General features: G+C 37.1%; 2 protein-coding genes across 2 annotated transcripts; both read right to left on the reverse strand.

Moving 5' to 3' along the window:
• Positions 1-658: 658 nt before the first annotated feature.
• Positions 659-2,517, reverse strand: LOC131053691 (leucine-rich repeat receptor-like protein kinase PEPR2). Its single transcript, XM_057988295.2, has 3 exons — positions 1,732-2,517; positions 1,106-1,535; positions 659-1,020 (listed from the first exon to the last, which is right to left on the reverse strand). The coding sequence occupies exons 1-3, from the start codon at positions 2,515-2,517 to the stop codon at positions 659-661; spliced, it is 1,578 nt and encodes a 525-aa protein (XP_057844278.2).
• Positions 2,518-21,542: 19,025 nt separating this feature from the next.
• Positions 21,543-25,093, reverse strand: LOC131053678 (receptor-like protein kinase). The gene is made up of 2 exons (XM_057988280.2): positions 22,156-25,093; positions 21,543-22,069 (listed from the first exon to the last, which is right to left on the reverse strand). Exons 1-2 carry the CDS (start codon positions 25,091-25,093, stop codon positions 21,705-21,707), a joined length of 3,303 nt encoding a protein of 1,100 aa, XP_057844263.2. The 3' UTR covers positions 21,543-21,704.
• Positions 25,094-25,284: the final 191 nt, after the last annotated feature.

Raw genomic sequence — 25,284 nt, forward strand, 5'->3', positions numbered from 1 at the left:
TTAGTAGGTGTTGACATCAGTGACAAAACCATACCAAAATACCAACAGTGTGCAACAGAGAAACAAGGGAGTTTCTGTAAGTGCAGGGGTGATCTTCCTTTATCTGATAAGGAAATCAAGCATCTCGACAAAGTCTATATAGTCCTTACTGTGATTGGAGCTGTGATTTTATGGAGACTTTTATCCCCCAAAATGAGTTCCACACTCGAAACTGGTGGATAAGTGCCTTCCAGAAATTTTTTCAATTAACGGAAAATCCAAGTGAGAACTGAGAAGTATGTAATCAGTAAAGGGGGCAAAGGGGTTGTTTATAGAGTGGAGCTACCTTCCGGTCAACTGTTCGCTTTGAAGATGATATAGTTAAATCGTAAACACAGAGAGGAGAGAAGCATAAGAAGAGAGTTCAAAACAGTAGGACAAATTCATCACAGGAATCTGGTTAAAGTTTTGGAGATATGGCAAATGAAAGATAACGGGTTCGTTCTATACGAGTACATGTCCAACGGGAGTCTGAATGATGTATTGCACGAGATGAAACCCCCTCCAGTTTTAGGATGGGATATCCATTACAAGATTGCTATTGGTACAACTCATGCGCTATCTTACCTTCACCATGACTGCAAGCCAGGGATTTTACCTGACTATACAACACACTCACTTAGACTTGGCAAATCTCAACTCTGAATTTAAAAAGTGCTTCTAGGGGCCTAATTGCTCTCAACATCTCCACCACTTCTCTCATGGAAGGCCTGTCCTCAGCCTTATCCTCTATACATTTCAGGCCAATTCTAACCATGCCCACCATGTCTCCCTTGATGGCTGCTTCTGTCACTTCGTCTCCAAGCTCTACATCAATCATTGCATCTTCCCTTCCACTGTATGATTTTACCCATCTCACGATCTCCATCCTTTCTGCAAAACTCGAATCCCTCACCTTTTTCCTCATTATCAATTCCAACAACATCACACCATAGTTGTAAACATCTATCTTCTCTGTCATTCTGGTTGACTGTCCACGTTCTACAACAAAAGCCAATTAAAATCCAAGCTAGAAAAGCAAAGCAAAAATTATAGCACAACAAAGTTAATGTAGACATTCTCTTACCAGGTGCAATGTAGCCCAAAGTACCCATTAATGAGGAAGAATCAGTAGTGAGTGACCCGTCCATGGGTTGAGCAATCCCGAAATCAGAAATATGGGGTTCCATATCTGAATCCAGCAGTATATTGCTGGGCTTGATATCACCGTGTAAAATCCCTGGCTTGCAGTCATGGTGAAGGTAAGATAGCGCATGAGCTGTACCAATAGCAATGTTGTAACGGATATCCCATCCTAAAACTGGAGGGGGTTTCATCTCGTGCAATACATCATTCAGACTCTCGTTGGACATGTACTCGTATAGAACGAACCCGCGATCTTTCATTTGCCATATCTCCAAAACTTTAACCAGATTCCTGTGACAAATTTGTCCTGCTGTTTTGAACTTTCTGCTTATGCTTCTCTCCTCTCTGTGTTTACGATTTAACTGTATCGTCTTCAAAGCGAACAGTTGATCGGAAGGTAGCTCCACTCTATAAACAACCCCTTTGCCCCCTTTACCGATTACATACTTCTCAGTTCTCACTTGGATTTTCCATTAATTGAAAAAATTCTTGTAGTCTGGAAGGCACTTCTCCACCAGTTTCGAGCATGGAACTTGTTTTGAGGGATAAAAGTCTCCATAAAATCACAGCTCCAATCACAGTAATGACTATATAGACTTTGCCGAGATGCTTGATTTCCTTATCAGATAAAGGAAGATCGCCTTTGCACTTACAGAAAGTACTCTGTTTCTCTGTTGCACACAAATTTGGATTGTCAGTGAATGAACTTGAGGAAGAATTCCACAACTTCAACCATGACTTAGGTATGCATCCCGTGAGCTGATTATTGGAAATGTTGATTGCTTCGAGGGACAACAGACTGTCTAGGGTAGAAGGGATGATGCCAGAGAGGTTGTTGGATGACAAATCCATTCTCTCTAGTTTATTTAGATTTCCTAGGCCCTCTGGAATTGTTCCACTCAATTTGTTATTGCCTAAATTTAAACCAATTTCTAGATTTTCTAGATTTCCTAGTGATGACGGAATTCGACCTTGGAATTGATTTTGGCCCAAATTGAGTTGTAGCAATTGTCTCAAATCGGACAACCAAGCTGGAATGCTTCCACCAAAACGTTTTCCTTCTAAAATTAGACATTGCAATTTCTTTGGACTGGCTAATTGGTCCGGTAGAGAACCATTGAATGAATTAAAACTCAAATCCAACGAAAACAAGAGAGAAGTTTTACCTAGCTCCTGAGGAAGCGGACTAGCCAGAGCTTTAGAGGAAAGGTTCAACTTCTGTATCTTGGAGAGTTGTCCTAATTCTGCAGGAAGGCTTCCATTGAGTTGATTCATGGACAGGTTTATGGAACTCAGATTTTTACAGTGCCCAAGACTCCATGGTATTCTTCCTTGCAACTTATTTTCGGTCATGTCCAGATAATAAATAATAGAATTGGAACCCAGAAAATCTGAAGGAATAACACCAGTCAGATTGTTGTGGCTCAGGATCAGTCGCCCCAAACTCCGGCATCGACCAATCTCTGAAGGAATGTTCCCTTCCAACTAATTATGCCCCACGACTAGAATCTCCAAACATTCAGAAGAGCAAATGGCCGGAGGTATTGTGCCGGTCAGTTGGTTCCTTGTTAGATCAATTCCTGTGAGATTGCTGTGGGTGCCCAATTCCGCAGGTATTGATCCTGATAGGTGGTTGTCCTGCAATTATAGGTATTTTAACTGTGTGAGATTGCAAATGTTTGGGGATATGCTTCCCGTGAGACTGTTGTTGTACAGATACAATTGTCGTAAGCTCCTTGCCCTAAAAAATTGGGAAGGAATTGGGCCATGAAATGAATTTTCGGCTAAGAACAAAATTTTAAACGCCCCAGTCGACCCAACTTAGGAGGAATTAACCCCTCAAGTTTGTTTGTATGTAAGCTGAGCTCTTCCAGAAGACTGCAATTCCCAAGCTCTGCTGGGATGTCGCTAGAGAGGAAATTCTGGTTCAAATAAAGCTGGGTCAAGTGGGGCAGAGATCCAAGAGAGGCTGGAATGGACCCTGGAAGCTGATTCTGGGTGGCACAAATCATGGTGAGATTGCTGCACTTGCCAAATTCCCATGGTATTTCTCCACTCAAAGAATTGTTGGACAATTCAACTTCAATGAGATTTGTGCAGTCACCAATTGACGTGGGGATGTGACCTCCAAGCTTATTGGAAGTAACAAACAGACGTTGTAATTTTGAAAGCCGGCCCAAAGGTTGTGGCAACTCGCCAACCAGCTGATTGTTGTGCACACTGCACATAAAGATCTGTTAGATGCTCACAATTGGCAATGGAGGAGGGTATCTTTCCAACTAAGGAATTTTCTCCCAACCATAATTTGGATAATTGGGTGAGATTCCCAACATTTGATGGGATCTCTCTACTCTAATTATTGTTAGACAAATAAAGCACCTCGAGCAGGGGAAGCCCAAATATGGAGAAGGGAATGCTTCCATTCAGGAAATTTTCGTAGAGCGACAAAATTCTTAGATTTTTTATGCTACCCAGTTGGACAGGGATTTGCCCATGGAGATAATTGTTTGAGAGATCTAAAGATTCTAGCTCAGGAGGAATGGAACCAAAGAGATTGTTAAAGCTCAAGTCCAGTTCTTTCAAATTGTGTAAACCATAGATGGCCGAAGACAACGTTCCAGTTAGTTCGCTTTGAGAAAGAACAAGTTTACTCACCGTGTTATCTGGATTGCAGGTGACTCCTTTCCAGTGACGGGTTGTTGTCGGAGGAGTTCCAGCTACTTAAAAAGTTGGGAGATGCACTGAACTTGTTAAGAAGAGAAAGTAGGACAACCCCATCATTGTTTACTGCTTCAGTGCATTGTGTCTGAAATGCTAGTACCATAAACACCATGCGTGTAAGTCTGTTCATTCTGATTTTTTCGAACAATCAGCTTGTTTCGAAAGCAGTGAGTGTAACATTTACATGGCAATGGCTATGCAGCGGACAAAATGGCCCGCCCATGCCATGCCTTCTCCATGCCCCTCATATCATCAGGGCAATCATTCCCAGGCCCGTACAATCCGTCACATCTGCCAGTTACATCCGTTTATTTTAAATTTACTTATTTATTTTTTATATTAAAATCTACTAATTATTTTAATTTAAAAAGTAAATATATTTAGAAAAAATAAATTATTATTTGCTTATATCACTATTTAATTTTTTTTAAAATAATATTATTAAAATTTACATATAATATATATCTTACAATTAATTATATATTGTAATATACTTTCTATTAAAATAAATTAAAAATTTAAACATATAAATTATTATAAAAAAATAAAATATATAATTTATTATTTATAATATTAATTATTTTACTTATTATAACTTTTAAAAAATAAAAAACATAATAAATGAAAAAAACAAGGTAAAGCCGCAGTGGGCAGGACGGATGTAATTGGCGGATGTGACGGATTGTACGGGCCTGGGAATGATTGGCCTGGTGGCATGAGGGGCATGGAGAAGGCATGGCATGGGCAAGCCATTTTGTCCGCTGCGTAGCCATTGCCCATTTACACCATCGATTTTGCAATTAATAGTTGCGATTGACTAACCTATCACTAACACATTGTAAAAAAGGTTTGTTTTGGAGCTAGAATAGCTTCAGCCCCTTCAAACTGGGATACTTGTAACTTTAAATTTCTCATATCGCTCCAAAACATTACGAGTCAACAGGACTGAGAAATCCCTCAGAAAATCTGAAAGAAGAAAGGTACGGGGTATCCAATTTTCCAACATAAATTTCTTACTAACTTTTCAATTCACATGGAATCTATCTTTTCATGATTTAGACCCTAAAACCCTCCATTATGAGTTAAGGTGCTCCCATTGTACTACTTAAAAAATTTGTGTCTAGTTTGTATGAAAATGGTTTCATTTTATTTAAAATGCTGCTTAGTTTTACAAATATTAGAAGGAAAGTAAAATTAATTTTATAGTTCTTGGAGCTTAATAGATAGTTGTTTGGAGGTGTTGAGGTACCCTGGTGGAAGCAGGATTGGAGTAAATTTTCTTGGCCTACGTGCAACTTTTTCCTATGATTGGTGGTTCATAACTGTTGTCTTACTTGGGATAATATGTGCAAGCGGGGTTTTAAGGGTCCCTTGATGTGCATCATGTGTGGCAACAGTGAGGAGTCCGTGTCTCATCTTCTCTTTTAGTGCTCCTTTGTTAAGGAAATCTGACACTTTTGGTGGAGTGTTTGGGGTCAGTTTTGATGGCATGCTTCCTCTTTGTCTGAGTTTTGGGCCCACTGGGGTAAACCCCCTGCTAAAACTTCTTTTCTTCAGGTGGCTTGGGCTCTTGGTCCTTCTTTTCTCATTTGACACGTGTGGTTGGAAAGGAATCAGAGGATTTTTCAGGATGTTAAAATGGGTGTTATACACCTATGGTGGAAAATTATCCACTCTCTTTGGGAGATTGTTTTGGCTAAGTACGATGTGTCGGGTGGTGTGGATCCAAGGGCGGTTGTTATTTGCAATTGTCTAACCTTACCTCTTCAAGGAGATGCTTCAGTGGTTGTTGGTCAGCATAGTAGGAGGAGGTGTAGACAACCTATGCAATGGATCAATCGGGAGGGTCATTGGTGCTCCCCTCCTCTTGGAGTTTTAAAAATTAACACTGATGACTCATCTAAGGGAAATCCTGGGCATGCTGGCATTGGGGGAGTTGCTTGAGATAGTTTTGGTAATGTCCAGTTTATTTTTTTTGTTTATAAGGACTTTCATACTAATAATTTGATGGAGGTTCTTGCAATCTTGTATGTTGTCCAATGTTGTTGTGCTCTTGGCTGGTGTAGAATTATTTGTGAGTCTGATTCTCAAGTAGTGGTGACTCTGTTGACTAGGCAAGAGCTTGGGGATGTTAGCTGGCACTTGGCTTTGGTTATCCAACAGATTCTTCAGTTGTGTACTTCCTTGGATTATGTTACTTTCACACACATTCCTAGGGAGTGGAATGGTGTTGCTGATTGTTTGGCCAAATGGGTGTCGGTTCATATGCAGGATTGGAATATTTTGGATAAGGGGAAATTGCCTCCTGATATGGCTCATGTGCTTGATCAGCAGAGCCCTATAGTGCTCTTTATGTTTGGCTCTTTGCTTCTTTGTATCTCTTTTTTTGTTGAATACATTTTTATCCCTTTTTTAGTTAAAAAAAAATTCATCGCTATTTGGTTAAATATATATTTGATGTTTAACTAAAATAATTAAATTTATATGATTTCTAATAGATTATATAATTATGCAAATCTTATAAACTAACATTTATATTTATAATAATCTCTATAAATTACATCTGTGAAGGTCTTGTTTCAATAATTTCTTTACATTTGTTTTCATCTCTCATTTTAAAGATTTTTTTTAGCAAAGGTCTTGTTTCAGAGTACTTTTTATTTGCTTTATCTCCATTTCTAAGTTGGCATATCTCGGCCAATGTGTATGTTTGCTAATGCTAAATAATTGAAGAAATGAAATTTCTCTTTTCTAACTATTTCATGCTAATAATGGATCATACAATCTAAAATGTTGATTGATAAAAAAGCAAGTACATAATCAATTTCATAAACTATTGTCAAAATACTGCACAATATGAAAATTTTCTTTTGAAATTCAATTATAGAAGAGCATTTGTAGCATAATAAATTAAATGTTTAACAACCTCATCTATGTATCCATTCTTTAATTATACCTCTATGAACTACCTTAACCCCTTCTAAAATTCTAAACCAACTTTCATTCTAAAAAATATTATTTAAGAGGCAAATGGTTACAAAACTTAGATTGCATTACACTTACTATGACAATCAATAAAATGTAATTATCTTATTTCACATAGAATTACAACGCCTATCATAATGTGACTTGAATGAATTAATCTCTAAAACCATTGTATTTTAGAATCCAACCTTCAATTTATCACAAGTTTTGACAAAGTTTGAGGGATTCATCTTTACATCTACTATAAAATACCTCATAACACCAACAATAGTCCAACTTGCATTTATTTTGGTAGAGGTTGAGGAATTTGTCTTTACAACTGCTTTCTTGAGAGAAGATGCCTAAAGGAACACCCCTTATAGTAATTTGCATCTATAACTGCATGCCTCAAGGTTGATGGATTACACAACATTCATTTTGGTGGATCAAACTAGAAAACCCAAGCTACCCAAAGTAGAAGAAATATTGAGAGAAAAAATCCAAGTCCTTCTTGGAAATGAAAGAAATCGAAAGATAGATATCTACTAGTTGTGATTATAAGCATTATTATTCAGAGCCTATAATACAAACTTCTTGTGATTTCGATTCAAAGTAGGCATTACACTACTAAAAAAAGTTCACAAAATTAGAACCATGATTCTTATTTTTGCATGAAACCATTTCATTTGAACATTATAAGGCAATGATTTGAGATATTAATGAATAAATAGGACATCAAGATTGTTGAGTTTTGTTTATTCTTGCCAACAACATTTGTTTAAAAATCTGCAGGTTCTTTTCAATATGTCCACTTTGGGAATATGCAATTTGAATATCTAAGGTCAAGCAACAGGATTTGCAAGGATTTGCATGGAGTATGGAGTATGTAGGGCTTAAAGAGAGGATTTGGTTTGTTTAATATTAATTTTCCTCTAGCTTTTAATAGGGTTCATAAATTATCTCATTTTCTATCTTCACTTGTTAGAGATTCTTCTATTTTTAATATTCAATTTATGTTTACAAAAACTATTCAATTATTGAGTGCTTGTACTTTTGTGAGTAGATTATTCAACAAAATTTTAATAAATTAAAAATTTTAAAATATTTTCACACGAATGATTGGAGAGCTCAATGAGAAACCCACTTTGAAGCAAAGCAAAAGCTAGTGAATTTTTTTTTTACCCCCTTCAATTTAACTTTTATGTTATTTGAGTTAATGTAACAAAATAACATCAAAATTGGATCAAATATTTTGACAAATTCTTGGAATTTGTTGCTTCTATGAGGTTTATACGATAAGAAACTAAAATAGTTCATCTATAACAACATTGGTGTAGGATTTGTTCTTCAACTTGATACAATTTATATGCTTATAACTTATGCTGCTTAGGAGATAACATTCAATACAATCTACTAAAGATATCGAATAATTCAAAGACAACTTTGTAAGAACAAATTTATGCAAGGAAGGTATTGTGCCTATCCCTTTTATGGAGGCGTACATAAATTAAAACCTTTGTCAAAGTGAAATTCACTTATTTGTTTTCTAATGTATTGTGTTGTGTGCATAGAAAATGAGGTAAAATAATTAATGAACAATTTGTAGAAGTTGTTTATCTCTTATGTCGATTGAGAATTTGAACCTTGTCATATACAATACAGTTAGGCGATAAATTATTAAGAACACTATTTTTTTTTCAATGACATGGTTGTTATTAGAAAATTTAAATTATTCACTCCATGCAAGCATGTGCACGTATACATGCCAATTTTTAATAATTTAAGGTACTTATTATATATTAAAAGACAAAGTTAAGGAGATGATTTTGTTTACACGGATGTATGACATGCATAGTGTGGTTATAGAATCCCTGTCAATATAAAAATATTTATTGTAAAATTATATTAGTATTTTATTTCAATTATAAGTAAAAAAGGTATATGGGAACATTCTAAATATTGGCTTTAGTGAGAGCATGCATGTAGATAAAATATTTTAAAGGAAAAATCTTAAATGAATTGTAAATATGAAAATCACATTTTATTTCAAAGTAGTGTTGATATAAACTCTAAGGTTAATATTACTTTGGGTTATGTTTGATATTATATGTTGGTGTGATGCAATTGAAGAAAAATGGTTTATGTATTCATGGTTATGTTAATATTACTCAAGAAGATTTTTCTAGTACAAAACTACTCCCTCCAAAATTTTTGAGCAAGCTTCCAAGATTGAGTGAGAATCTAAGGGTGTTCATTCTAGGCAACTAAGATGCAACAATTGTTGTTCCTCAACTACTGAGGTTGGGGATGACAAAAATTTATAGGGGTCTCTCATGTGTAATTCTCAAAATGAAAGGATGAGGATACAATACTACAAGATTGAGAAGAAAGAACAATTTTCAAGTTCTAACTCTTTTTAGCTAGATTTGAGAAAATAGAGTTTTGACTTAATATCATAGGAAAGGCCAAAAATCTATAGTGGAGTTGTTATTCTTTTGTTTAATCTCATGGTATCGGTTATTATTGTTTATTACCATTCATAGTTGTAAGTCTTGAAAGAAGAGCTTATTATGAAATGAGAGGATAAGGGGAGCATCAATCTTGAAATAAGAGGAATTAATGAAAGTAACATCCAACTCATTAGTTTTGTTTTATTTCTTAATCAAGAATTATTGGGCAACAAGCAATATGAAGGCAACCTCCCCTCTAAGAAGAGAGATTTAATCATGTGACTGAAACTACAATTTTGTAAACCTTTCTAGTTTTCAAAATTTTCACCCAACACAACCTAAGAACAAACATGCTAAGGTCAGATCACAGATGCAAATCACTAAACTCTAAAATATTCTTTTAATTTTTTATAAGAAAAGAGAATTACAAAATTCACTTTTAAAAAAAATGTTGAACTCCTATTACAAGAATGCTTGTGGGCTTTTAGAGAATTCATTCCATCAAGAATGGGAATGACTTTTGCAACTGAATCTTCTTCTGCATACTTGTCCCGTGTTCACAAAATCATGATGACCATTACAATTTTTTTTTTTTTTGATCAGTAAAGACAGGGCCAGATTTATATTAATTATGCAAAAATACAGTGCTGACATGACTAGTAGATAATTATCAAAATTCTTGCTGGGAGCATCTGTGAGTCTTCTGAGAATTCAAGAAGGAGGGCAACCAGACAAGCATACCATACTAAACATATGGTGTCCTTCCAAGCCTAACATATAAAGTCTTAAGATTATTAAAAACTATAAAGAGTCTGAGTGGCAGATTCTCTACTGCCAAATTAACAAAGATTTTACTTGTTAAAGCCAAAATTACTCACTCCAGAGTCTAAAACGGTTAAAAACATTAAACAGATCTCAATAAGGTACCTAGCTCGCAGTTTCATTGGTGGCTTTAGATTGAGGAGTCACATTTCTTGCTCTCCCACGGCTTTTGCTCGGGGGCGGCCACGACCACGTCTAGACCCACAGCGACCCCTGCTAGAACCATCCCTGCATGCCTACTCCGCCTGAGGACTCTCAGTTTCTACTTTCATAGGTAGAAGGTCGTTGAGTCTAGCAAATTGAATTAGGTCATCCTCTCTACCCTGGTCTTCTGAATTTCCCCCCCAAAACTGCCATTTAAGGTAGCCAAGGCCTACTCCAGCAAACACTCTGTGTCTATCCAGATCCTTTCCTTTCAAATCTAGCAAAAAAGGGTAGTAGTTAATTAGCTCACCATGAGCATTAAATAGAATTTTATCACTTGGCCGAGGAGACCTAGAATCATGGATAGCCTTGTTTAGGATTTCTTGAAGCTCTTGGGTAACCTCTTCTGGGAATAGCTGCTTCGTGAGGCTCCAAACTGCTTGCTTTGCAAATTTTAAATCCATCAAAGAAGCGACAAACCTGAAGGAAATGCTAGTGTTATCCCAGGGATACTCGTCTCTGTTCAGATGCCCAATACCCAAAATCATCTTGATTGCCAGTATAACAGGGAATTCTGAATAGAGGAGGAGGCGCTTCAGCCTCAAGTCTGTTATCTTCCTGAAAGAGGCTTGGCGCGTCGAGGTCGAGAGGGAGATTGGAGTATTTGCACCAAAACAGGAGGTGGGCTTAGGATAGACGCTCATTATGAACCCAAAGGGAGGCTCTGTCAACATGATTGGTAAATGCAGGCTATTAGACAAGAAAGGAAATGAAAAAATAGAGCTTTAAGATTAACTAGCAAGAGATTGATAACGACTTGCAGAAGGCATTACAGAGACTTGCAGAAGGCATTACAGAGAAATAGACGGGAACACTCTTTTACGCCAAATAATGAGGGGCAGAATTACATTTAATTTGCCAACTAAGGTGGTGAAGGATGTTTGTCCTCGACATGCCAAATTTGTTGTTCGGGCCATGCAAACCTTAATTAGATTTGACAACTTTGCTAGCTAGGTCTCAAAAAGTGATTCAGGGAAAGCTTAGCTCAAAACTGCGATTTGAGTGACATCACTAAATCTGGACCCACTCTATCCAAAAAAAGTTAAGTTTGAATTTTAAATGGGAGGTAGTCGTTTCACTAGACCACCAAAGATGAAATTTAATGTTTGCATTGCTAAGGGAAGCATTTTAACTAGCTTTTGCACTTCTCTGAGAATGTCTCTTGCATTTGAGCTTGGCATCCTTTAGAGGCTTTACCTGTCAATTAATATGATATGCTAGGCCAATAGGTAGATTTCCCTGATCCCACCTGTAGATGTAGGTTCCTTGGGCACCAATTTTTGAAAGAGCATCTGCCTCTGAGTTTGCTTCTCTATAGATGTGATTTGCTTCATAATGTTTAATTCTATCCAAGCTTGCTATTATATTGTCTAAGATTCCCTGCAATCTCCAATTTGGAGTTTTTTTCATCTTGATTGCATTTATTGCTATCTCTGAATCACCCTCCACTGAAATGTTTTTTAAACCATAGTTTATGCAATCTATCAATCTGAATTGCAATGCTTTGAATTCTACTATATTATTTGTGTCCGGAGGAATCGGCTTTGCCATTTTCCCTAGGATTGTTCCTGTGTGATCTTTGATTACATATCCTATGCCTAAAGGGCCCAGATTGCCTCTAGGAGCACCATCAAAATTTAGTTTTAGCTAGCCAGGATTTGGAGGGGACCAGGTAGCAGCCTTCCTTATATTGTTTTTTTGCCCAAAGGAAGGAGGAATCCTAATTCCATGCCAATTTTTCCTAATGTTTTCATCCCATGAGGAGAAAGCTTTAGGCTCTTCCAAAGAGAAAGTTGTCTTGTAGTTAACTGTATCCACTATAACCGATTCAATTGAATTTAGGATTGTTTCTAACCTTCTAGATTTGTCATCAAATAACTTGCGATTCCTCTCCTTCCAAATTTCCCAGACTACACATGATGGGGATACTTCCATAATTATTCTCAAGGTTCTCTCCTTACTTGGAAGAGGCCAGCGTTGAAAAAGGGATTTAATGTCATTTGGCAGATCTGTGATCAACCCAAGTTTAGCACAGAGCCATCACCAACATTTGGACGCAAAGGGGCAGTTCAGCAGGAGATGATCCACTATCTCTGCCTGAGCCTTACACATAATGCACCTAGAAGGTCCTTCATACCCCATTTTTGTGAGCTTTTCTGCAATTAAGATATTCCTTTGATAGGCTAGCCATGCAAAAATCCTTGCCTTAGGAATGACCTTGGAACTCCAAAACAACTTCTTCAAAATATCCTGTTGATCCTAATTAGTATTGCTAACTAGCACTCTATAGCCATCTTTAGGATTGTACTACCCTATTTTAGAAGATGCCCACATTAAAGAATCTTTCCCTCTTCTCGGATTGATATTTCTTGCTTTTAGGAGCTCTGAAAGTTGATCTAATTCTTCCCCTGAGGTTGGTACTCCTTCCAATGATTTCCATGTCCAACTTTGAGAATTGGGTGGGCCATCCTCAATCAAATAATCTCTCACTCGGACACACTAGTGATGCTTAAGCCAGTTCTCTATTATAGGTATGTTAAGGGAGCTCGCAATAGATGGGTAGCCTCCCCAAGGATCCTCCCCCAAAAAACTTGATAATCCATCATGAATGTCCCATGTGATCTGTTCTGAAATCAAATTTCTACAAGAGATAATAAAATTCCAAGTTCTCGATCCCTTGGGGAATATGCCTGTTCTTAGGAGATTGAGAGGATCTTGATTTGGTAAATACTTGGTTGCCAGCATTCTGACCCATGTAATGTTGGGATTCTTTATGAACTTCCATACAAGTTTGGCCCCTAAAACTTTGTTTTGCAGTTTAAGATCCTTAATGCCTAAACCCCCTAGGATTTTAGGCTTGATTATTTATTCCCATGCAATTAGGGCTATTTTATGTTTTTCCTCAGTATTTTGCCAAAAAAAGTTTCTCATCTTCTTAATTAAAAAGGCATTGGCACTTGCTGAGAGGGATAGGATGGATAATAGATAAATGGGAAGAGTCGAGACCACTGCTTGAATCATCACTAGTTTTCCCGCCCAAGACAGTCATTTTCCTTTCCAAGAATTTGAGGTCTTTTCCACTTGTAGCTTTAAAGGATCCCAAGATTTAGTATTCCTCACACCTTGATCAATTGGAATGCCCAAATGGATACAAGGGAGAGAACCTTCACTACAATCTAGTATTCTAAGTATTTTAGACTGCAAAAGTTTAGAGGTAAAGAAGAAATAGACCTTCGACTTATCCTTGTTTCTTATTTGGCCTGAAGCTTTCCCATAGATTTCTAATATCTATTTTAGGTGGGTTGCTTCTTTGGTTTTTTCTGCCCCCAAAAGGAGATTATCATCTGCAAATTGCTGGTGAGTGACTGCAAAGTTTCTAATTACTTTGATTCTTTCTAAAAAATTATTCAGATGGCTTAGTTTAATTATCCTTCCCAATACCTCCCCCATTATTATATAGAGAAAAGGAGAGATAGGATCTCCTTGTCTGATTCCCCTTGAAGAGGAGAAGAAACGTACTGGCTTTCCATTTACTAGGATTGAAAATTTAGGAGTGGAGATGCATTCAAACACCCAGTCAATTCAATGTTTTGCAAAGCCAAAAGCTTGCATAACCTTGCAAAGGAAGCGCCAATCTACACTATCATAAGCTTTTGATATATCTATTTTAATGATCATACCTGGTCTTTTTGTGCTTTGAAGAGTGTGGATTGCTTCTTGCGCTATTATTGCCCCATCAAGAATTGAGCGGCCTGATACAAAATCTATCTGTTCTTCTGATATAATAGATTCCATGAGGGGCTTCATTCTGTTCGTCATGACTTTTGAAAGGATTTTATAAACTATATAACATAGAGAAATGGGTCTGAAATCTCCCAGATTTAATGCATTCTCCTTCTTTGGGATGAGGGAAATAAACATGTTGTTTACTTCCTTAAGAGTTCTTCCTAATCTTCTTGAGCATTCCAAAGCTTCTGCAAGATCTTGACCTAAAATATGCAAACACTTCTTGAAGAAATCCGCAGGAAAACCATTTGGGCCAGGAGCTTTACCCGAGGGAAGTTGATTAAGGGCTTGAAAAACTTCGTCTGGCTTAATTCTCTAATTAAGATTTTGATTATGCTCATCTGTGATAATCTTGGGGATCACTTCCAGCATCTTTTTTTGCTTAGACAATTGGGATCCATCCAGGTTATTTAAAAGATTAAAGAAGAAAGTGGTGATTTCTTTCTTAATCTCATCAGGGTCCTCTGTGACTTGATTATCCTTAGACTCTAGTTTTGATATCCAATTCTTACCCCTTCTACTCTTTGTTACATTATGAAAAAATTTGGTATTTTTGTCTCCCATTCTAAGCCAATTCTCTCTAGATTTCTATTTCCAGAAGATTTCTTCTTTAGATAAAATATCCTCATACTCCAAGAGAAGCTTCTTTTCTTGATGAAAGGATTCCCAGTCCATTCCCTCCAAGATGATCTTATCATTTAGTGTTGCCATTCTTTCTTCTATCAATATTTTTGTTGAAAAGATGTTTTTGAAACGCTGTGAGTTCCATTGAAGCAATTTCTGCTTTACAATTTTCAGTTTAGCAATAAAGCAAAAGAGTTTTGAGCCTTCAAACAATGCTTCCTTCCACTAGTTTTCTATCAAAGTGAGAAAGTTTGGATCTTTCATCCACATGTTCTCAAACCTAAATGGGGCTCTGCAGCTATCCTTACTGCCAAGCAAAGACAACAAGATGGGATAATGATCTGATCCTGAGCAAGGGATAACAGAACAGGAGGGGGAGAATGAAAAGAGCCTTAGATCTCCTTGCCAAAAGAATCTATCTATTTTTTCCGCTATGTTGCTAAATCCTTTCCTTTCGTTTGTCCAAGTGAACAAATCACTTGAGTCTATTTCCAAGAGACCATTCCTATCAATCCAGTCATTGAAGTCCTGCTGAGATCCACCTAAGCGGATTAATCCTCCCTTTTTATCAGAAGCTCTTCTAATAGCATTGAAGTCTCCTCCTATAAAAAGTTGTTCCTCAGTTAATGAGGACAAGACTTCATCTAAGGAAGACCATAAGAGTCATTTTTTGAGTGGGGAAACTGGGGCATAAGTGTTTATTACAAAGAAGATTGTATTAGACCGAAGATGGGAAACTTTAGCCAGAATCTAGTTTCTATTTGAAGCAATACCCTCGAATTTAACTTGGGAAGGCTTCCAGATTATCATTAAGCCTCCTGAAGCTCCTTTTGAAGCCACTGTCACTTGCAAAGACATATGAAATAGGGGGCTAATTCCACTTCCAAATGTGATTGCTTGCTTACTTTCCAGTTTAGTTTCTTGCAAAAAAATGATGTTTGCACTGACCAAAAGGATCTTTCTTTTGATCACCCTTTGTTTGTACATTCCAAGATAAAATTTTCATTGTTGTTCAGGAAGGGGATTCCCCTTCCCTACTTTCCATAGATCTTGGAGTTTTGATTGACTCTCCGCAACACCATCTAAATATTTGTCTTCAATGAGGGATTTGCGACCCTTCTTAGGAGGGGAAGAGCCAAAGTCTGGTTTCTCCAATCCCTCATGGTTTTGATGCAGGCCTAGTTTCCTTTTTTCTTTAACGTGAGAGTACAGGACTGCTAGGGGGGTATCTAAAATTATATCCAGATCTTCATCCTGAACCATAAGATCCTGAAGAAGTTTCTTAGCATTCTGGTCTAAAGAAGAACCCAGGTCTTGAGGAGCTAAAGATGGAGACAACATGAATGGAATTGGATTCTCCACCGGTAGATTAGGAAACTATTCCGTGGTGGGTAAATCTAAGGAAGAGTAAATCTTACCATCAGATAGAAGAGGCTCTTGGTTCTCTTCCATATCAGCTTTAAGATAATTTTCAATGACATCCTCTTCCTGCAGGATTTTAGCAATTTGCATAGGTTTTTTGCTGGGCTTTATTTGCTGTAGGGATCCTTTTTGCTTATTTCACCTTAAACTATTTTTCTTTTTTGGGACCTTAACAGGAGGAAGGGAGAAGATGTTAAAAGCTCCTCTGGTAAGTTAAGGAGTTTTTTTTTTACCAAACAGACTTCTAACAACTTTTTGAGACTGCATCTTAACAATCGGGGAGAGTATAAGAGGAGGACAACTAAAAGGAGAAGGAAGAAAAGACGGAGAGACCATACCTGTACTACAATGTGTCAACTCACCTTGTGTCCCTTTAGGAAGATGATTTGATCTAGGAGTGTGAAGAAGTTGTGGGTCTAGAGGAGCTGAAGACACAAGTGTAGAAACATGAGCTCTATCTTGAAGCTGCTGAATAGCATTCTTGCATGTCTGATCTGCAACCATTGTAGTTGGTGCCAATGGATTTTCCTGACCCCTGACCAACTTCTAACCTTCTTGCTCAGTAGTAGTTCGCTCTTCAGGCTGGTGTGTGAGGTGGATAGCACCCATTGAAGCTACCACTGAACTATTTTTGACTATTTGGTTTCAAAGGATACATTTGCTAGGGATTTCATTTCCCATCCTTCTCACCCTCTGTTTCCATCTGCCCATTTCTGAAATGATTTCTAAGTCGCTATAGAAGCCTTTTTTAAGGTCAATCTCCACATAGATATTTGCTACATCTCCTTTGAGGCCTTTCAAAAAAATTGCCTCAATACCCACTAGGGATCCTAAAGCATCACCTATTTTCAGCAAAGCCTTCGGGCACCAAAACTTAGATGGGAGGCCCACTAAAGATAACCAGACAAGGGATCTCTCAAATCTATGTTTCGCCGGGTCAAAGCCTGGTTTCCAATCTATAAAGTGGAATGTCGACCCTTGGAAGAACAAAGGACAACCTTCCGTGATTGCTTTCTTTAGAGACAAATCAACACATTCTAGAAGAAAGAAATCATTCTGAAGTTGTTTGGTTGAGATTAAGCCTGGAAATGAAGACATCCACCATGAGATTATATTTTTTCTATTCCCACCTATACCACACCATTGTGCAAAAAAGGCATTTTTGTTGAGTCTGGCAATCATGGGGTTCATTGATTCCAAAGGTAGAACAAAAATTTTGCTACCCATGGATTTCCCACTTCATTTCTAATCCTTACAAACAAAGTTAGGAGTCGGTTGATGAGAAAATGGTTTTTTAAAACCCAATACCTTGGTGCCCCTGAAAGACAGGGTGGGTGCAGCCAAAGGGCAAGCTTGCATATTTTGGCAATCATCATGATTGTAGACCAAAGGTGCCTTGGATGAAGAGCATTTCTGAACCCTAGCTAAGATTGGGATGTTATTTGGGCTTGTTGCCACTTTCTTGGCCCAAGAGTCTAAGCTTAAGTGTGTTCGAGAGCTTACATTTTGAGCATTGCCAAACCAGCGAGGGAGGGCTTTTCTTTGTGGGGGAAGAGTTGTTTGAGAACCTAGCCAGGAATGCCTTTGAAAAGCCCGATTCTTCTTTCCCTGAGCACTCGAGGGCATCTGGGAGTCTGTCCAATAAGTCTGTCATCTAGAGGGGCCCTGATATAAATGTGGCATTGTTAATTTCATTGCAACATTTGTTTTCTTTTATAGTAGATCTTTGTGATCTTCCTAATGCCCTTTGTGTGGGGGTACAAACAAGATGAGCTAAAATTTCAAAAACAATTCACCTTCCGTTTTTTCTCTGCCTTCTCCGTACAAAACTACCATTACAATTATTATTCCATGAAGATTTTTTGCATTATTTGCTCTCCTTGGTTCTAGGCATGAGCACCACCTAGATTTCCCATCTTTTGAAGAAAAATAGTCTAGGCATGCAAATTCTTTAAAATTTGGTGACTGATTCTATTTTGGACTCACAAAGTGTCTAGGTTCTTTCTTGTTTCCATCATTCAATAGCATTTCCTTATTCCCCTTTCGAATTAAAGACTTTCAGACTCTCCGCTTGGTTGAAAAGTGGCATTTTTTTTTGCTTATTCTTCTAAAAGTCTTTAAACATAGACATAAAGGGCTCTTACGTGTTTAAGAGATGTGGCATCTTGACAATTTTTTGGGCAATATCTCTTGGTTTGAACTCAGAATTCCATGAACCTTCCAGTGTCTTATTTTCGATGAGAACATTATTTGAAAAACATTCACATAAATGAGCAAAACACATGGTGTGATAGGTAGAATTTTGCGAGGACTCTTCTTTATTCTTTCTCTAGTCCTTCGTGCAACTTCTATGTGGAAACTTTTGCGAGGCCCTTGCTTTTGAACCAAGAAGTATTTGGGGAGAGAACATAGGGAATCTTCATTTTTAACCTTGGACGCACCATAAACTGGCAAAGAAAAGAAGTATTTGGGGAGAGAACATAGGGAATCTTCATTTTGAACCTTGGACGCACCACAGACTAGCAAAGAAAAGAAGTATTTGGGGAGAGAACATAGGGAATCTTCATTTTGAACCTTGGACACACCACAAACTGGCAAAGAAAAGAAGTATTTGGGGAGAGAACATAGGGAATCTTCATTTTGAACCTTGGATGCACCACAAAATGGCAAAGAAAAGAAGTATTTGGGGAGAGAACATAGGGAATCGTTGTTTTGAACCTTGGACGCACCACAAACTGGCAAAGAATTTTTAAAATTCTTCCATTTTATCACTTTGATTTTCTATGAGTCCTCCACATAGAATACCTCGAAAAAGGGTCCCTCTGCTATTTTTGAAAATCAAATGTCATGTGCTCTAAAGAGGAGAAATTAAGGCCATGGAAATCATAACTCAATTAGATCGATGCACTGTATGATCAATTAGTAAAATTTGAAACTATTGATACACTTATATATTAATGATATAAGTAAACCATTTATTTTAGATTGATGTATTAAGATATTTTTATATTAATAAAAGATAATACTTATTATTAGTACTTGTCGTTAGGCAATAATATTGTAATGAGTTTTTTGTTTTTCTAGCTAACTAGTTATTAAAAAAGTTATTGCGAACCAATCACAAACAAGTTTTAACTTTTAATTTTTTCAATCTTTTTATTTATCAAAGCCTAGTTGTACAATTTTTAACATTATAAATTACAAAAATTATTTTTCTATACACTTATTGGCTAAATACGATTTAGCTGTTATAGAGCAAATTTTTAGGAAATCCAAAATAAATGGATTTAGTGGCAGAGAACTACCAAAGAACAATTAAAATGTGTATATATTTTATCATTAATTTTATTTAGTTATTTGTCACTTTAAAAAAAATATATTATAAACAAGAATTTATAAAAAAAGTATTTGGAATGTAGATTGATTTTAATATTTAATAAGATTTGCTTTATTCAAAATTATTAATTGTTTATTATTTATATATTAATAAAACTATTAATTGTTTGATTGAGTGATGTTTTTAAGTTTGCTATTATTATTATTATTCATTAAAAGTCTTATTTTTAATTTACATTTGACATTATAAATAACATTAAATTTTTACAATATAATATATTTTGACATATTTTTTAATTTATCTTCAACATGTATATTTAAGAGAAAATTATGAAGGAAATTTTTTTTTTAATATTTATATTTTCATAATAATATAATAATACAAATTAAAGTAACAATATACTAACTATTTTTAATAATATAAAAATGATAATATACTAATAATAATATAAAATGATATATTAATAACAATGTAATTTTAATTATTACAATAGAAAATTGTTAATTATATTATCTTTGGTGTTCCTAAGATTTAAAATGGGATTATAGGGTTAGGGTTTAATTAGTATTAAGGTTATGGTTAATATTATGATTAGAGTTAATGTGGCTAAGATGTAATTACATATTTTCTTCATCAGCAAAACCTTCACATACCATAATTAAAATATAGTTATTAATGTGTTATTCACAAAAATTAATAAATTACTATTTCAACTATACAAATTAACAAGACAAGTACTAACCACTATGTGACCCTTGTTATTATTATTATTATAATTATATTATAACATGAAAACCAAAAACAATTATTGAATAGTTATTATTATATTAAACTTATTAATTGCACAACCATGACTTGCAAACAAAATGACAACATCCAATTTACATATCTCAAATAAAACTTATTATTGTCTAAAATCACTCTCTTGAACTCCATCTATTTCTCCCCAACCGATGTGGGATAAAGAGCACTGCATCAAAATAAAAATAAAAATAAAAATAAAAATGGAATGAGAAGGAAGCTTAAATTGGGTCCCACAAACCCTGGCCACTTAACCATCAATGCTTAGAGTGTGTTAATTAAGAGAGGTCAAGCATATGCTGCATCAATATTTGCTTTACCATTTCTTTAGAAGGAGTTTAGTATATACAACAGAGAGAATCTCGATCAAATTAGAGGTAGAAGTGAAGATAGCAACAAGAATGGTAAGAACACCGTGAGTAGTCCATGGTAAATCAACTTCTAGTTGTCTTACTGCAATGATAACGTAAGTACAACTTCACTTCAGTAGTAAATCTAGACTAGATCTAAAATGTGCAATAACAATATAAAGATCATATTCTAGTTTATATTGATTGAAAACCATGATTTTTTGGCTTATGATATTTTCACCCATGATATTTTTTGGCTTATGATATTTTCAATCGTACTCTCAAACTTGCAAGTGTTTAATGCAAAACTTTTCTCTTTTCAAACCAATCGATGTCACTATTTTTATTACTACTAAAAAATTTATGTGCATGTTCGTGTGTGCTTCATGCATATCTTCCTGATCGGTGACTTAGACTTGTAGTATTCTGTGAAACTCTTAAATGTGTTGAATTATTTAATTAGTGCTCTATAAGCCAGAAATTGATAACACCTATAGATTATCGTTACTGTATCAATTAAGAGCAAAATTGTTTTGCTCCCGGCCAATGTTTATGTTGCCATATTCTTTAATCACCTGTACATTTATGTTTGGTTGATATGGGGCTCCATACACACCTTTTTCACTACAATGAGTATTATAATATTAGGTAATCAAATAGATCAGCATTTTTTCCTTCAACTTCTTGAAGTTGATGCTGTCGATGTTTATGGAGACTGCAATCTTTAATGGCAGCTGATACGCACATACACAGTTAGAATTGTATACTAAAAGATAGACATTTTAAAAATAGATATACTAATATTCATACAATCAAAACATAATTCAAATATTCTAATTATTGCTGTGTAATTATATCTCAGCAATTACAACTGCAAATAATAAAAGCAAATAAAAGTACAATAATAAAAGCTCAGCTCCATACACAATCTACAATCATCCCAAACATTATAAAAAACTCACACAATCAAATCCAAAAGCATACACAAACAATTTACAATAGTAAACACTCCTAAACCCGTTAAAATCAAAATCAATGCTGCACTATGTTTGCGACACACTACTTAGACATTGCCAAACCCAACTCTGAATTTAAAAAGTCTTTCTGGGGCCTAATTGCTCTCAACATCTCCACCACTTCTCTCATTGAGGGCCTGTTCTTTGCATTATCCTCTGTACATTTCAGGCCAATTCTAACCATGCCCACCATGTCTCCTTTCACGGCTGATTCTGTCGCTTCGTCTCCAAGCCCTTCATCAATGACTACATATTCCCTTCCACTGTATGATTTTACCCATCTCACAATCTCCATCCCCTCTGCAAAACTCGAATCCACTGCCTTTTTCCTCGTTATCAATTCCAACAACATCACGCCATAACTGTAAACATCCATCTTCTCCGTCATTCTCATTGACTGTCCACGTTCTGCAGCAAAAGCCCATAAAAATCCAAGCCAGAGAAAGCAAAGCAAAAAATATAGCACAGCAAAACTAATATAGACATCCTCTTACCAGGTGCAATGTAGCCCAAAGTACCTATTAATGAGGAAGAATCAGCAGTGAGTGACCCGTCCATGAGTTGAGCAATCCCGAAATCAGAAATATGGGGTTCCATATCTGAATCCAGCAGTATATTGCAGGGCTTGATATCACCGTGTACAATACCCGGCTTGCAGTCATGGTGAAGGTATGATAGCGCATGAGCTGTACCAATAGCAATCTTGTAACGGATATCCCATCCTAAAACTTGAGGGGGTTTCATCTCGTGCAACACATCATTCAGACTCCCGTTGGACATGTACTCGTATAGAATGAACCCGTGATCTTTCATTTGCCATAATTCAAACAGTTTGACCAGATTCCTGTGACGGATTTGCCCGGCTGTTTTGAACTCCCTTCTTATGCTCCGCTCCTCTTTGTGTTTAGGATTTAACTGTATCGTCTTCAAAGCGAACCGTTGACCGGAAGGTAGCTCCACTCTGTAAACAACCCCTTTGCCCCCTTTACCGATTACATACTTGTCACTTAGATTTTCCGTTAATTGAAATATTTCTTGTAGTCCGGCTGGCACTTCTTCACCAGATTTGGGGGATTGAAGTCTCCATGAAATCACAGCTCCTAGGAAACAAGAGAGCATAACTGCTCCAATCACAATTAGGACTATATAGGCTTCATCCAGACCTTTGCTTTCTTTAGTAATGAGAGGAAAATCCCCCCTGCATTTACAGAAACTCCCCTGGTTCTCTCTTGCACACAGATCTGGATTGCCAGCGAATGAAACTGAAGACGAATTGCCTAGCTTCAACCATGACTTGGGTAGGCATCCCTTGAGCTGATTATTGGAGATGTTGATTGACTCGAGGGACGAAAGACTGTCAAGTTCAGATGGAATGATGCCGGACAGGTTGTTGGATGACAAATCCATTTTCTCTAGTTTATTTAGATTTCCTAGGGCCTCTGGAATTTTTCCAGTCAATCTGTTATTGCCTAAATTTAAACTAATATCTAGATTTCCTAGATTTCCTAGTGATGATGGAATTTGACCTTGGAATTGATTTTGCCCCAAATTTAGTTGCAGTAATTGTCCCAAATCGGACAACCAAGCTGGAATGCTTCCGCCGAAACGGTTGCCTTCTAAAACTAGATTCTGCAATTTCCGTAGACTGGCTAATTGGTCCGGCAGAGAACCATTGAATGAATTAAAACTCAAGTCCAGCGAAAACAAGAGAGAAGTTTTACCTAGCTCCTGAGGAAGCGGACCAGTCAGAGCATTGGAGGAGAGGTTCAACTTCTGTAGCTTGGAGAGTTGTCCTAATTCTGCAGGAAGGCTATCATTCAGTTGATTCATGGACAGGTCTATGGAGCTCAGATTTTTACAGTGACCAAGGCTCCTTGGTATTTTTCCTTGCAACTTATTATTACTCATGTCTAGAAAATCAATGATAGAATTGGAGCCCAGAAAATCTGAAGGAATAACTCCTGTAAGATTATTGTGGCTCAGTATCACTCGCCTCAAGCTCCGGCATCGACCAATCTCTGGAGGAAGGTTCCCTTCCAACTGATTATGTCCCACGACTAGAAGATCTAAACTTCCGGAAGAGCAAAGAGTTGGAGGTATTGTCCCTGTGAGCCGGTTCCCCGTTAGATCAATTCCTCTGAACTTGTTCTTGGCACCCAATTCTGAAGGTATTGAGCCTGATAGCTGGTTAGCCTGCAAATATAATTTTTGCAACTGCATAAGATCACAAATTTTTGGGGATATTCTTCCCGTGAGACTGTTGTTGTAGAGATACAGTTCCCGTAGGCTCCTTGCCTTGAAAAGCTGGGGAGGAATTGGGCCATGGAATGAATTGTCGGATAAGAACAAAATTTGTAAACGCCCCAGTCGACCCAACTCGGGCGGAATGAACCCGTCAAGTTTGTTTGAATGTAAGCTGAGCTCCTTCAGAAGACTGCAATTCCCAAGTTCTGCTGGGATGCCGCCAGAGAGGAAATTCTGGTTCAAATAAAGCTGGGCCAAGCGGTGCAGAGATCCAAGAGAGGCTGGAATGGGCCCTGTAAGCTGATTCTGGGTGGCACAAATCATGGTGAGATTGCTGCACTTGGCGAATTCCCATGGTATTTCTCCCCTCAAAGAATTGTTGGACAATTCAACTTCAATGAGATTTGTGCAGTCACCAAGTGATTTGGGTATGTGACCTCCAAGCTTATTGGAAGTAAGATACAGTTTTTGTAATTTTGAAAGCCGGCCCAGAGATTGTGGCAACTCCCCAACTAGCCGATTCCTTTGAAGAAAAACCTCTGTTAGATGCTCACAATTGGCAATGGAGGAGGGTATCTCTCCAACTAAGGAATTTTCTCCCAACCATAATTTGGATAGTTGGGTGACATTCCCTACATTTGACGGGATCTCTCCGGTCAAATTATTGGTAGACAAATAAAGCACATCGAGCAGGGGAAGCCCAAAAATGGAGAGCGGAATGCTTCCGTTGAGGAAATTGCCATAGAGCGATAAAGTTCTTAGATTTTTTATGCTACCTAGTTGGCTAGGAATTTGCCCGTGGAGACAATTGTTTGAGAGATCTAAATGTTCTAGCTCTGTACAATTTCCTAGCTCAGGAGGAATGGCCCCCGAGAGATTGTTAAAGCTCAAGTCCAGCTCTTTCAAATTGTGTAAACCACAGATGGCTGAAGACAGCGTTCCAGAGAGTTGGGCTTGAGAAAGATCAAGTGCACTCACCGTGTGACGAGGATGGCAGGCGACCCCTTTCCAGTGGCAGGGGTAGTTGTCGGAGGAGTTCCAACTTCTGAAAATGTTGGGAGGTGCAGTGAACATGTTGAGAAGAGAAAGTAGAACCGCTCCATCTTTGTTAACTGCTTCAATGCATCGTGTCTGAAATGCTACAACAATACACGCCAATTGGATCACTCTGACTGTAAGTAAGCCCATTCTGAATTTTTCGAGCAATCAGCCCGTTTCCTAAGGAGTGAGTATAATCTGGAGGGAGGCAAGGCAGTGAGAATCAATACTCTCCAAATTCCTCCTTCATGTAAGTGGGAATCAATAGAATCTCCAAATTTTGAGGAATTTTAAGCTTTGATTTGTGACTTTGGAATGTTTGTGGAATAACGATGAATCTT

This window comes from Cryptomeria japonica, chromosome 1, assembly GCF_030272615.1.
Source record: "Cryptomeria japonica chromosome 1, Sugi_1.0, whole genome shotgun sequence".
In the NCBI taxonomy this organism is placed as follows: Eukaryota; Viridiplantae; Streptophyta; class Pinopsida; order Cupressales; family Cupressaceae; genus Cryptomeria; species Cryptomeria japonica.

Coding starts and splice junctions, on each gene's coding strand:
- LOC131053691 (XM_057988295.2), bottom strand. CDS start 2,517: ATGACCGAAAATAAGTTGCAAGGAAGAATACCATGGAGTCTTGGGCAC. Junction 1,536..1,731: donor TCATTACTGTGATTGGAGCT/GTGATTTTATGG, acceptor TTCGCTTTGAAG/ACGATACAGTTAAATCGTAA. Junction 1,021..1,105: donor TTTGGGCTACATTGCACCTG/GTAAGAGAATGT, acceptor CTTTTGTTGTAG/AACGTGGACAGTCAACCAGA.
- LOC131053678 (XM_057988280.2), bottom strand. CDS start 25,093: ATGGGCTTACTTACAGTCAGAGTGATCCAATTGGCGTGTATTGTTGTA. Junction 22,070..22,155: donor TTTGGGCTACATTGCACCTG/GTAAGAGGATGT, acceptor CTTTTGCTGCAG/AACGTGGACAGTCAATGAGA.